This window comes from Myxocyprinus asiaticus, chromosome 2 (assembly GCF_019703515.2).
Source record: "Myxocyprinus asiaticus isolate MX2 ecotype Aquarium Trade chromosome 2, UBuf_Myxa_2, whole genome shotgun sequence".
Lineage (NCBI taxonomy): Eukaryota > Metazoa > Chordata > Actinopteri > Cypriniformes > Catostomidae > Myxocyprinus > Myxocyprinus asiaticus.
Window position 1 is genome coordinate 35,257,207 of NC_059345.1, and position 14,809 is coordinate 35,272,015.

At 37.6% G+C, this 14,809-nt stretch overlaps 1 protein-coding gene across 2 annotated transcripts in view; it reads left to right on the top strand.

The window, feature by feature from the left end:
• LOC127416075 (uncharacterized) overlaps positions 1-14,809 on the top strand; it is a 113,766-nt gene that overhangs the window by 54,944 nt on the left and 44,013 nt on the right. For both annotated transcript variants that reach the window (XM_051655198.1, XM_051655205.1), the window contains exons 10-13: positions 4,561-4,709; positions 10,920-11,058; positions 13,219-13,341; positions 13,630-13,821. In XM_051655198.1, the coding sequence (XP_051511158.1) occupies positions 4,561-4,709; positions 10,920-11,058; positions 13,219-13,341; positions 13,630-13,821 (603 nt within the window). The remainder of the gene's footprint in view (positions 1-4,560; positions 4,710-10,919; positions 11,059-13,218; positions 13,342-13,629; positions 13,822-14,809) is intronic.

The window sequence follows — 14,809 nt, forward strand, 5'->3', positions numbered from 1 at the left end:
ATAATTCATCGCGCACTTGTCTTAATGCCGCTCCTGATCTGATCAGCTGCACGTGTGTGGCACTCCAAATGAACGTGACAGGTTAACAACACGGAGACTTATATAAAAGACAATGATAATATTCCTAGTACGATTGTACACAGTGTGACTGTAGCTCAGCTTTGTCCATCATGCAGGTATACACCGGCTTATGACCATAACTGGCCTCGGTGTGCACATGTGAATGAACGGTCTCATTTCTTTTCTTTTTACCCATAAAAACCATAGTTACTTGACAGTTATGGGCGCTTCATTTCAAATCATGTGTTGGGCCTCATGTATTCAGATAGAAGACAAAGGCAGGCCTAATACAGTCGTAAAAACCTAACTCAAGCCCCCACCTTCCAAGTGGTAAATCTTACTGATAAAAATCGCGCCAAAATCAAACAAAGGGAGTCCAAAACAGACTACAAAACCATGAAGTCTTGCTCACTAAAGGATCGAACTCTCAACTCCTATTGGACGAGGCACACAACAGAACGTCCCTCAAACATGACATCATCAGGAGTTGAAATGCCTCTGAAATGTTTCGTGAGATGCTTCCAGCAACTTTGTTCACCGAATATAGACGTAGCTCTTTGCTGCTCTCAGTTGCAACCTCGTGGCACAAGGAAGTAACGTCCGCCTTGAAACTGTGGCCATACAATCTCCATCTCGCTGGACGAGTTGAGGTTACTCTGTGTTCAACCGAACACTCTAACGGATCCGAAGGAGACCGCCGAGAAATTCGCATCTTCATCCGTTTGCCTACAGAAGTGAAGAGATTAAAGATTTCTCTTCCATCTTCAATCAAGTCGACATTTCTGAGTTCTCCGCCAGCCCGCCGAGAATCAACAGCCGTACCGCCCGCCGACAGTGCGAGGAAACGGCCTCCCGTCATCACCCGAGCCTCAAGGAACCGGGTCAGAGTTAAAGGACGGAGGTGTGCTATAGTGTGCTATTCTTGTGTTTCAAGGTTTTTGCTTGTACAGTTTACGGATCGCCATGTCTGCTCATTATTAATACTCAGGGTATTAATTATCATGAATTTGTTTTGCTGTATTGTGGTTCAACCAAATTGGATTGTTGTGCAATTTCGCCATCGCGGGTGAGACAGCAACTGAGTTCATCCATCAAAGAGTCAAATAACGCGGGACTTTTACGAGCCGTCCACCGCATCTCTGAGTGATAAACTGACAGCTGTTTTCTCTCCCACGATCGTGAAATCAGCTTTAGGGCCGTCACTTAATCATCTGTCTCTCTACTAACCACACCCACACATACACACACACACACACACACACACACACACACACCTTATGTGTTATAGGATTATTTTGTTACCATATCTAATCATATCAATGTTTAGTTTGTAGTTGTAAGTCGGAAGTTTCTTGACTGCATTGTATTAATTATTAATTGATATTACTGCATAAATATACTTTGTTTATATTACAAAGAGAAGTGTTTTGGTTTATTTTGCATACGCCTGTGTCATGCTGACGGGATGTCAGTGCTCGGATTCAAACCTTCATTCATTGTTTTTTTCTGGAAAATCGATATTCTTCGGATGTCGATTTTCCTAAGATACAATCTAATATTGAGACTGTTTTACTATCTGGTTATTAGTCCCTGATTTCAGGGTGGTGCCCCATCAATGTTAATCCTTATTAATATTCTATTGATTTTTGATAATTGATAATTATCTTTGATTGTTGAATTTGAATGATCAATAAACTAGTGTTAATTTTAATTAATGTTTCATCGATGTTAACAATTAACGATTATCTTTGATAATTGTTGATTTAAAGGATTTTTAAAAAGCTAACACTGATTCTCATCAATGTTCTATTGATTTTAATAATTATCTTTGATAATTATTAATTATTGCTAATAACCAAACTTGCACCTAAACGTAGCACACTACATTTACTGGAGCCCCATATGAGGTTTTAATGAGTTAGATTCAATTGATTAATTTAAATATGAATTAATAACTACAGAAATAATTAATTATTTCTGATAGTAACACTGATCTATACAACCAGTAAAGCCCTACACATGGATAAGCCATGGATCCGCCGCTCCTTTTGCCATGATGATTCAGATAGATCGCTAATTATTACTTTGTTCTGTGACGTGTTTCAAGTGTACTGCATCAATAGCCAACATATGGCAAGAGATCATTTTGACAAACTTTGCGAGTTGAATTGTAATGATAAATTATTTCATTTTGCTGCGCTACTCAGCGTGAACCGCTAGAGGGTGCGTCTCTGTTTGCAGGGGTTTATGAATATACACACAAATTGTTTGTTATACAATGAGTACTTTCTAGATAAACCTGATAATTTATAGATATTGATTTCTAGATAACTTTCTAGATAGATTTGGTTTAGATCAAATGAATACCTACACTGATTAAGAATTATTTTGCAGTATTCTTATTTTATTCTATTATTTCTGAACATCTGGGTTTATTAGATTTTAATTTATTTTACATTTACATTTCTGTTGACAACTTCCCCCTGTGGTGCATTTGTAAATTTTTCTTGCACACCTTTGTTTCCTATAATGAAAATAACTTAGATTTCTCTAACCAGGTGGCCTTGCATTCTAATAAAGAACATGTAATTTGAATCATGTTGGAGTACATTTAAAAGTTGAAAAAATCAAATCATGAATTTTGAAACCATAAGTTTGATAAAAATCAAGATTAAATTGTTTTGCCTTATTGCCCAGCCCTACTGCACACTTAAATATTAATATATTAATATTCACTCACTGAGTACTTTATTAGGAAGATTATAGTCCTGACCCATATCTGCATGATTTATTGCACTGCACTGCTGCCACACAATTGGCTGATTAGATAATCGCATAAATATGTAGGTGTACAGGTATACCTAAAGTTCTTTGTGAGTGTGTAGTCTGTATAAGGAGTTTTAAAGCAGTTCTGTGAACAGAATTACAAAATACAAAATACTCTTTGCTTGATTGCTGCATACACATACATGCAGAGAGAGAAAGAAACATCACATCCACATCCAAACATTTGTAATTCAAGTAATTACTCTATAGTTTTTTCCCACTTCACACATACATGCTTATTAGGGTGTGTTGATGTATGACAGTAATTATTCTTGCTTTGAGTACTTATTCAGCTCTGTAATTTGAACATCACTTTAGACAATGTTTCCTTGAGGTTCCTGGGGTTATTCTGTATAAATTTAACCTTTTGATGCAAGCATCTCATAGATGCAGCATAGTTAGGTCGGACCACCATCTGCATCATTAGTTTGGTATCATGGAAGCTTTCTAGGTAGTAATGACACACTCACAAACTTGTTCACCTGCATTCACACACACACATACTTATTTTGGTGTGTTGACGTATGACAGTAATTATGTGATATTTCTTGCTCAGAGTACTTATGCAGCTCTGTAATATAAAAATCATTTGGAAAAGCTTTCCTTGAGGTTTCTGAGGTTAATACACCTATTATAGACACATTGTGGCATTTTTTTAGATTTTAATTAAGATATTATTTGGCCCCTATTAACTTTTTTTTTAACAAGTGAGAGCCATCCTCATTTTGATTCTAAGAAATGTGAGTATAGTGAAACAAGTACTACACACACCTGAAGGTGTGGAAGTAATGTGAATTTACACAGTGTACTGTATGAGTTTAAGCTCATTTGATTATTTAATAAGCACATGACCTAGAATTAGATAAAGGAAGTGCACTTTAATAAATTATGATAGCATGTGTATGTGCTTTTGAAGTCAAGGGAGAGAATTAGGATCTTTTGGGACAGGAACATAATGATGGGGTTTGTGTGTACTGGAGAAGGGACAGGTATTACTCATTGAGAATCGTAGATAAGATGTATGTACAGTTGTGCTCAAAAGTTTGCATACCCTTGGAGAATTGATAATATATGTTCCACTTTTCCACTTCTTAATAAGTGGTTGAACAGTACTGACTGGCATTTTCAAGGCTTTGGATATCTTTTTATATCCTTTCCATCTTTATATAGTTCCATTACCTTGTTACGCAGGTCTTTTGACAGTTCTTTTCTGCTCCCCATGGCTCAGTATCTAGCCTGCTCAGTGCATCCATGTGAGAGCTAACAAACTCATTGACTATTTATACACAGACACTAATTGCAATTTAAAAAGCCACAGGTGTGGGAAATTAACCTTTAATTGCCATTTAAACCTGTGTGTGTGTCACCTTGTGAATTCTGTTATCATTATGATTTAAAAAGGAGCCAAACAACTATGTGATGATAAATGGCTTCATATGATCACTATCCTTAAATAAAAGAGTTTTTTTGCATGATCAGTCATATTTTCAAAATCAATGACAAAATTTCACAATTTCTGCCAGAGTATGCAAACTTTTGAGCTCAACTGTATGTAGTAATATAGTGTATGGGTATAAGAGTGTGTGTTCTGGAAGATATACAGGACATTACACAATTTAGGGAGCTGGAGAGGAGTGTATATGTTAGATCATAGATATGTGTATGTGTTCGCAGGAGGCCCAGATTTTATTGAGTAAGTACGGAGAGCTGATGAGGACTGTTCTGGAGGACAGCAAGCTAGTGCGGTTACAGCTGGAGGGAGGAGCTGCTCTGTCCCGTCTACGAAAGGAAGAGAGCAGTGTCAGCATGACTGAGGACTACAGGTGAGACGAGATTATGCACATTTGGAAACACCTTTGTACTATTGTACCACAAATCAGAAACTCAAGAGAAAGAGAGAAACGAGAGAGACTGAGGGTAACAAACTAAAGCTTGCAAGAAGAGATTGTAGACTTAACTAGATTTGATATATTGAAACTTGTCTATAGCATGACAAGAGTCATGTAAAATTTACCAGTTACTTACAATACGTGACAAAGGACAAGGTAAACACAACATATATATATATATATATATATATATATATATATATATATATATATATATATATAATATACACAGGGTTAATGATGTAACAAAACTAAATCAACAATAATCAATTACTAAACAAGACTAATTAACAGCAACCAATGACAAGATGCACCTAGACAGTGAGAAATCTATAAATAAAACCAGAAAAAACAAGAACTTGCAAGATATGGTGAGACATCATAAAGTCAAACTACAGTATATTTCACAATAAAGACATGAACAAAACGTATGAAAACAAAACAAGACTATAACATTTTTTATACTAAGACTTACAAAATGAACAAGAGAAGGATAGTTAGAGAAAGTATGAGAGTGAGAGCTAATGGGCGAGAGTTTGGGAGAGCTTGTCCAGGCCTCTGATGATCAGGGCTGGGTTCAACACGAGGGTTAGGGAGTATAAATGTTGTTTCCCACAACTGAGCCAAGAGAAATGTTCTTATCTGCACACAATTATTTTCATCCTGAAACACACACGCATAATCTCAGACCTAAACAAAGACACCATTATGCACATGTATCTGTCTCTGATAACATGGTATGGTTTGGATGCAGTGGGTCTCTGATGCTGTTTGACTTTGTTTAAAACACTCAGGCATGCCTACACTGGCTTTCTCAAGGGCACTTAAAAAGCCGCCTCCTCAGACACCTAAACACACACTCTGAGCCCAGTGTGTCTTTATCTTCTTTTTTTTTTCTTCTTTTTTATCCTTGAACATGTTTTTAGGAAGCCACTGATTTTTTTTTTTTAAGCATATTTTGTTTTGTCGTAAATTTTGTGGGACTTTAGATTACAATGGCAGTCTATGGGAAAATCTTGATTTTTAAGAACATTTTGCTTGGGGTGACTATTATTTGCAGTAGCGCCATCTTTGATTGGTCTATTGTGTGACTTTAGCAAGCTGTGACATTCAGTATTAAAAAAAATTCTCAGTGTCAGCTACTATATACCAACAATCATGCCACAGTCCAAATCACTGAGATCACATTTTTTCCCCATTCTGATGGTTGATGTGAACATTAACTGAAACTCCTGACCCGTATCTGCATGATTTATGCACTGCCCTGCTGCCACATGAATGGCTGATTAGATAATCGCTTGGATGATTGTTGGTGCCAGACGGGCTGGTTTGAGTATTTCTCTAACTGATGATCTTCTGGGATTTTCACTCACATCAGTCTCTAGAATTTACTCAGAATGGTGCCAAAAAAACAAACAAACAAAAAAAAAACATCCAGTGAGCGGCAGTTCTGTGGATGGAAATGCCTTGATGATGAGAGAGGTCAACAGAGAATGACCAGACTGGTTTGAACTGACAAAGTCTATGATAACTCAGATACCCACTCTGTACAATTGTGGTGAGAAGAATAGCATCTCAGAATGCTATTCTGGGATGCGGGTTGGTGCTGTTTTGGCTGCACGAGGGGGACCTACACAATATTAGGCAGGTGGTTTTAATGTTGTGGCTGATCAGTGTAAATTTCACATTTAAATAGAGCAGACTATATTAAAAGAGCTTAGAATACTACATTTTTATTTGTAGCTGAAAGCATGATTAAATTAGCATCTGCAGTTGCAGATTCCATTCAGGCCAAATGTCTGTTTCTGTAACCTTTGTTTATGTATTTCTTTGTCAGTCTCATGATCTTCTTCTCTTTGTGCCTTTTGTATAGTTTAAAGTTAGAGTTGGCAGTACATGTTCTTGCTCATTTGCTGTCTAATGAAACTAGCTCTCTGAGCTTCTCACACACAACACATCACCTGGATGCTGACAGACACACAAAAGGCTCAATCTCACAGGTGTGAATAAGTCTGAAGTGCTGGACAATAGTGAACAAATCCAGCTTGCTTTCTTTTTCTCTCTCTCTCTTTCTGTGATCGTGACCCTGACATCTTTCCTCCCACATAATGCCTCTAGACCTTGTCTGCCTTTGGAGCCTAAAAGTGAACCTTGACCCCTTTCATTTACTGGAATGGTTGTGCTATTACCTGGCCCTGATGAATCTGCAGACTCTTTTTGGAATTTTCTGCTTCAATTTTGTAAAAAATCTGCGCAGTTCTGTGGAATGGATTGAAACCTGGTAGAATGTGTTAAACTACGTTGGATCTTACTCACCAGTGCTGCTGACTACCAGCTTAATTCTTGCTAAAAATACACACAAACAGGAATAGATAAATATTTCACCTCACTCACCTATGTTTATGTGGTCAGTGACATATTCTGGATGAAATGTTTAATCAATCTGCCAGATGTGCTGAAATGAGAAATAAGCCTTGGCTGAAGAGATGGAGAGTCGGTTTGATACTTCTCTCTCCCTTTTTTACTTTGTTTCTCCTTTTTATTAACATTCCATTTCAATAAGTCGCCCTTATGCTTCAGAACATTTTACATTTTACGTATTAAGAGCTTAAACAGTACTGCGTTGAATGTAAGTGGAACAGAGTGTGTTGTTTATTTTACCAGATAATCTTTGGTACACATATTCAGAGTAGTGCAGTGATTGCTCTTCAGCCGTGGAATACTGGTGAATGTCTGGAATATTGTTACCTGGGGACCACATCTGTCACACGTGCTGAGTGTGTTTCTTTGTTTGCACTACTATAGTAATGTTTGGGTGGTGATTTAATTCATTTCCACATGAATATCTCTGCTATTCCAGTGACTTGAGAATGACTTCTGTTGCTACTGAACATGCAGCAATTTACTGTACTAAGCTGCAGGGTTCTGGGTTTGAAAGAAGCTCTCCTTGCTCTCTCCTTAATTACCTGCCGATTTCTTATTCCTCATCATTGTAAGTCTTGTAAGAATATGTTGCCCTCTTTGCAGTACTGAATCCAAGTTCTGAAGCTCTTAAATGTGTAAACATATTAATTACAGATTTATTTTTTACAGTTTGTTATTCATTAATTGGTCCCACTTTATATTGTGTCTTTAACCTACTATGTACATTTGATACAATGTACTTATTATGTACATAGGTGTTGTACTTGCATTTAAAGTACCTGCATTTAATTACATTTGTAGTTACACTGTTAACTTTGCCTAACCTTGCCTCTAACCCTGAACCTTACCCTAACCCAACTCTTACCCTAAAACCTTACACAGCAAATGTGAATCCTGTGAGAATTTTGCAGAACAACATGTAGTTACACAGTAAATACATTGTATTGTATTGTATGAATTTTAATGCTAGTACATAGTAGTTAAAGACACCTATTATAAAGTGTGAACCATTAATTCATTAAGTCATTGATATAGAATTAGAATCCTTCAACATTGGGTCTGAAATACTCTGAATCTAGTTTTTATTCACATTTACACACTTTAGCACCATTACTAAATGCTTTATTGAACAGGCAATGATTTGGCTTCAGACTTTCCATACATCCATCTTAGACTCTTATCTCTCACTCACACTTTTTTTTTTCTTGCTGGAATGTCTTTGATATCCCATGCATGCTGTGATAACCAGTGTTTGCTCTGGGTATGTGCTGTGAATAATTTGTGGCTTTTGGGCTGACTCTGAGGTCACTTATTTGCCTCGTTGTGTAGTACACTTCCAACATGGATCTTCCATCAGAGTGGCCGCTACCGTAAAAGAGTTGCTCAGTCAAAATTCTGTCATGACGTCTGAAAACTGAATGTTTTCTTTTTCATTCACCACAAAAGGAGACGTTTTGAAACGGCACAAAAGGAATTTTGAAGAGGTGTTAATGCTGTTCTTGTCCATATAATGCAACTTAATGGGTACAGATTCTGTCAAGCTCCAAAAAGTACCATTAAAGCAGTCAACAACTTGTGTGCTATATTCAAAGTCTTCTAAATGCTTGAATTACAAAGTGAATACATTGTACAGCAGGTCCAAACATATGTTACCACAAGTAAAAATACTTCTATTTAGCATTTTTCTATTTTAATGTATGCAGCATTTTCAATTGCACATTATAAGCATAACAATTTAAGTGAAAAGTTTACATTTTGCATGTACTTGAGCTGGCATAGAGTCCTGATGATTCATGTTATCCCATCATGATTTTAGAATGTTCCAAAGAGTGTCTTGCTGACTTTGTGTACAGATGAGTTAACATGGTCAGCATCACAAATTTGTTACATTTGATGACCTACAAATAGTGCAAATCTTCTTCATATTTATTTTTCTTAGTGAGTCATAACTGACATGTTTTATTTGTTTTAATTTTTTTTATCCCCAATTTGGCATGCCCAATTCCCATTGTGCTCTAAGTCCTCATGGTGGCGTAGTGACTTGCCTCAGTCCGGGTGGCGGAGGACAAATCTCAGTTGCCTCCGTGTCTGAGACGTCAATCAAATCTGCGCATCTTATCACGTGGCTTGTTGAATGCGTTACCGCGGAGACGTAGCACATGTGGAGGCCCACGCTATTCTCCGCGGCATCCACGCACAACTCACCACGTGCCCCACCGAGAGCGAGAACCACACATTATAGCGACCACGAGGAGGTTACCCCATGTGACTCTACCCTCCCTAGCAACTGGGCCAATTTGGTTGCTTAGGAGACCTGGCTGGAGTCACTCAGCATGCCCTGGATTCGATCTCGCAACTCCAGGGGTGGTAGTCAATGTCAATACTCGCTGAGCTACCCAGGCCCCTTACATGTTTTCCTTTTTTTATTTATCTGAAAGCTCTGTATATTACCAGGTTTAAATGGGGGAAAACAAAATCACAGATTTTCAATTTGGTCTCAGAATTTAGTACCCGTCTGTATATAAATGCATCTAACAGCAGGGGGCACAAGTTAGTATGGCTGTGTTCTGATGCATGTATGTGCATGTTTGGGTAATTTGGAAGTTTTGCCTTTAAGTCTTTTGCCTTATAAGAGTATGATAAGAGAAGTATTTTGAGGTCTTAAATAGACATTTGTAATGTGGGGGAGATGTTTGTGCATGTGTGGATCAGAGAGTGGATAACTCTTTGACTGAGTCAGTTGGCATACTGTATTGTGTAAGTCAACTACAGCAGTGATGAAGTCATCCAGTAGACATCAACCTGATATCAGTGCTGCCCTGTACATTGTGCTTTGTGACTGTGTATCACTTCACCGCCAATTCACACAAACACAAATACAAATCTTTACTCGCATATTCTTCACAAATATGCATGCAAAGAATTACAGTATTTTTTTCCTATCATACAATACACATGTATTTACAGTATAGAGTCACTCTGTGACTTCACATAGTGTGACTGTAGTGTTTATGTCTTTTGCAATCTTTCTCTCACTCTTATTCTTTGTATTTTCACACAAACACACGTGCGTTGGTTTTGCTATACTTGTGAGGACCCTCCATAGACATAATGATTTATATACTGTACAAACTATAGATTATATCCCCTAAACCTAACCCTCACAAAAAACTTTCTGCATTTTTGCATTTTCAATTAAACATAATTTAATATGCCATTTCCCTTGTGAGGACCACCCAAAAAGTTCTCACAACCAGAAGTGTCCTCACAGAACAGGTTGATGATTGAAAACATCTCATTTTTTTTATTTTTTTAGGCGATTTGAATTGTGGGGACACTAGAAATGTCCGCATAAACCACATTTATAGCATAATACCATTGTAATTACCAGTTTGTAACCTAAAAAGTTCCTCAAACCACCCAAACCTGCCCACACACACACACACTTGAGCAGTCCTCCAGCACTGACTCTCATTGTCAGACTACTTTGTCAAACAAACTTGCACATCCAATCACATTTGAAATCTAAAAACCTCATCCAATCAGTATGTTCTGAATGATTGTTTTAGCCAATAAGGTTGAGCCCTGTGAGGCTAGAAGCCCTGCAGTCTGTCTTCTCTTCTTCTGAGATGTTTGGATTTCCTCTCAGGGATTAGTGTCAAACTCTGGACAATTTCTATATTCAATATTCTGAAGAAACCCTGTGTGTGTTTGTTATAGATATGCCATCGAGAGTGCAGGACGTCTATATAACCAGGTGGATGAGCTGGTTCACAGGCTGGTGATGCTGTCCAACAAGTGCACACAGGAACTGGAATTCATCATTGAGTTTAAGACTCTGGAGGAGGGCTTCAGAGAGGTAAGGACTAAAATTTTGTACTTGCTGTTTTAAACTCTCTTCATGAAAGACTTGAATGCCTCAGAGAAGTATGATCTTAAAGTTTTCTGTTAGTATAGCGTACTGCCCACGCCAAGATATCCATGCTTTATTGATAATACTAGCTCACTGCCCATTCTTACTTTGAAAATGAGTCATGTTGATTAATTTTCATTACTTAAGTTCAATTTTCAACAAGTACACAGAATAATGTGGTTATTAACGTGTAGTTGAATCACAAAAAGTACTGCCCTAGAATGCAGTAACACTGAAACTGAGAGAAATGGGTTCTTATGCTTTTAGGTTTTATTGTGGATTTCGTAGTCACTGTACTTTTCACACTGTTTTCTCCAGATCCGAACATAGTTGAGCTAAACTAGTCTGTAACAGGGCAGATTCTAGATCTAAGACAGGGGTTTTCAAACTGGGGTCCTCAAAGGGGTGCTCAGGGGTCCAAAAAAAATAATGATGACATTATTTTACATTATTACCTTTTCATTCTGGAACCATGAGTTTAATAGCGATTATTTTATTGTATTGACAGACAGCCATAATTTTAAACAGTAAGAAATAAAAACAAAACCTGCATAGAACTTCATATATATTGAAAAAAACAATCATCCGTGCTATTATCTAATCAGCCAATCATATGGCAGCAATGCATAAAATCATTCAGATAAGGGTCAGGAGCTTCAGTTAATGTTCACATCAACCATCAGAATGGGGAAAAAAAATGTTATCTCAGTGATTTGGACCGTGACATGATTGTTGGTGCCAGATGGGCTGGTTTGAGTATTTATGTAACTGATGATCACCTGGGATTTTCACACACAACAGTCTCTAGAATTTACTCTGAATGGTGCCAAAAACAAAAAACATACAGTGAGGTGCAGTTCTGTGGAAGGAAATGGCTTGTTGATGAGAGAGTTCAACAGAGAATGGCCAGACTGGTTTGAACTGAAAAGTCTACGGTAACTCAGAAAACCACTCTGTACAATTGTGGTGAGAAGAATAGCATCTCAGAATGCTATTCTGAGATGCGGGACTGTTTTGGTGGCACGAGGGGGACCTACACAATATTAGGCAGGTGGTTTTAATGTTGTGGCTGATCGGTGTATATCGCGAGGACATGCCACCCAAGGTCACATGATCATGAACGGTAAATTTACTTCCTTGAAGTGACCATCACATGTACCTTTCACTAACGGCCTTGTGGAAGGGCCCTTTGTGGAGGGGTTGAGTTGCTCACTTTGTTTGGAACGCTCTTTGTGTGGTGTCCCCTTCCTGAAGTGATACGGCAAAAAATGCTGTTGGGAATTTGCCCCATGTCTTTAAAATATCATGTTTACAATATTTCTCAAACAGAGGGTCCCTCGCAAAGGGATCATCATATTTATAGGTCCTTGGCATTAAAAAGTTTAAAAACCCCTGGTCTAAGATACCCAATTTCAGTCATAACTAAACTGTGACAAAATATGTAGTTACTGTGTTTTGCGACTTTGCATTACAGACTACATCTCCCCAGTTTGTGTTTAGGGTTAATTGTTCCTTCATTATTATATAGATGATTCAAATGTAATATTAGATTATTAATGCAATTGTTTTTCTTGTGAATTTACCTATAGCACTAGATAAGTGGAGTATGCTGTACTGCACTGCAATGCTGTAAACACACACTGACTCTCACAAACAGCCTCACTCAGCTACACACACACTTTGCTGTGATTTATTATCCCATTGATTTAATGGATGTTGTGCCCAGCAGGCAGAAAGAGGGGGAAAAGTCCGGTTGGCATGGATCTAGTGGAAGTTGCCAACACAGATTACCCAAGCACACCCACAAATAAACACGCACACTTGCGCACATCATGAGAAAGTTTAATCTAGCACCACATAATGTGTATCAAATGGCACACACTTGATTGATGTGTTTGTTTGCTCATGTTTCAGTTGATCACAGGAGTTTTTGAGGTCTACTTCTAGAGAGAACAAAAGAAAACAGAGCAGAGATCAGTCATAAATGCACTATGAACGTATTAATTTATGTAGTCAGAGTAATAGTAATGAAAACTAGTAAAGCTGGACTGCAGCAAGAGGGACTGATAGTAATGTTTGTATTTGTTTGTGTGTGTTGTCTCCTAGGTGATTCAGTGGATCGAGGAGGTGGGAGATTCTCATCTGCAGACACTGAGTGAACTGGAAGATTCCTTGGAGCAGTTACATCATAAACAGACTGACTTCAGAGAATTTTACACAGCTGCATATGTACGTCAACTCTTATTATACATACTTAACACCACACATTTCACCTCTCACCACAACTTCTGTATCTTGGGTTGTTGCATAGTCTTGCTGAACAAATCCCTCACAATGTTTTTATTTGGACTGCAGCCCGGTGTGATATTGAAGTTATATTTTACTGCAGGAGTCAAACATTTGTTTAATTATGTCAACACAAGCTGCAGTGTTTGTCACTGTTTAATTGAAGTCACCTTATTCGCCCTCTCTACTTTCATACCATTTGACTTTGTAACATTGGGTGTGTGTATTTAGGAGCACTGTAAGAGTGGTGAAGCTCTGCTCAAGCGTTTAGAGAGGTGGGAGGATGTCTCTTCCGCAGAGCTTCAGGTGTACGAGGTAAAGGTGCGATCATTCTGGGTCCATTTGCACGATTTCTCCCAACGAGTTGAAGACACCAAGGATAAAATTGACAAGACTGTCCGACTCTACGAGTTCTTTGACAAGGTGAGTGATCACCAGTAGCTTGGAGTTTAAACTCTGCTGGTTGTTCTCTTCAAGGCTTTACTCATACATTCATTATTATTCCTTCTCCTTTTACACCTCTTTTTGACATCAATGAAGTTAATTCTGTTGTTCTCTGTGTGTTAACCATGGACACCCTTTAACTGCATTCTTTTTTTTTTTTTTTTTTTTTTTTTTTTTTTGTAGTAGTAGTAAAAAAGTTTAGGAGATTCAGAGTTTTGTTAGAAATATTGTTTGTTGTCAGACATTAAATCTAGGAATACAAAACATAAACATTAATTTATTCATTCACATCTTGATGCTAGACTGGACTTTGAAGCTCTGCTAGGTGGAAATATTCTTACTGGTTAGTCAGATTTTGGGATTATATCCAGTGTATCAATGCTGCTTTTAAATTAAGGTGTTTTAATTGCTCAAAATTATGGGGCATTTGGTAAGAGGCTAAAGTAACCATGCTTTATTAATACATTAATAACTAACCATTATAACCTGTCCCTGTCTCACCCATGTGATGCTTAGTATAATTAAACAGGCATTAACTGCTTTCTATTTGTGAAAGTGTAAACGCTGTGGTTAGGGTGCGGTTATGGTTATCTTTTAGACTTGGTTTATTTTCAGAAATTTGGTTGTATTTCTATTTGCTGTCAAGATACGTAATATCATGTACAGCACTTCATAAAAAATGCTGCAAGCCCCTTACTACCTCACAGATATAGCTGAAATAGAAATTGCTCTCTGTAACAGCCCTAGGCTCTGTAAATAGCAGAAAAGAGCCAACTGACCACAGCTGGATATTGTAACAGCTAATAGTTCCTATTAGGATTTTTTTTTTACCCCACAACCTCATGAAAGTTTGGTTTTTATACTGTATTTATTTTTATTTTTTTAACAGAAACAAAGCTGCAGTGAAAAAAAGTTTGTCCTGGTTTACTTATTCTTTACAGGTTTCTTAAAAAATGATAAAAACGAT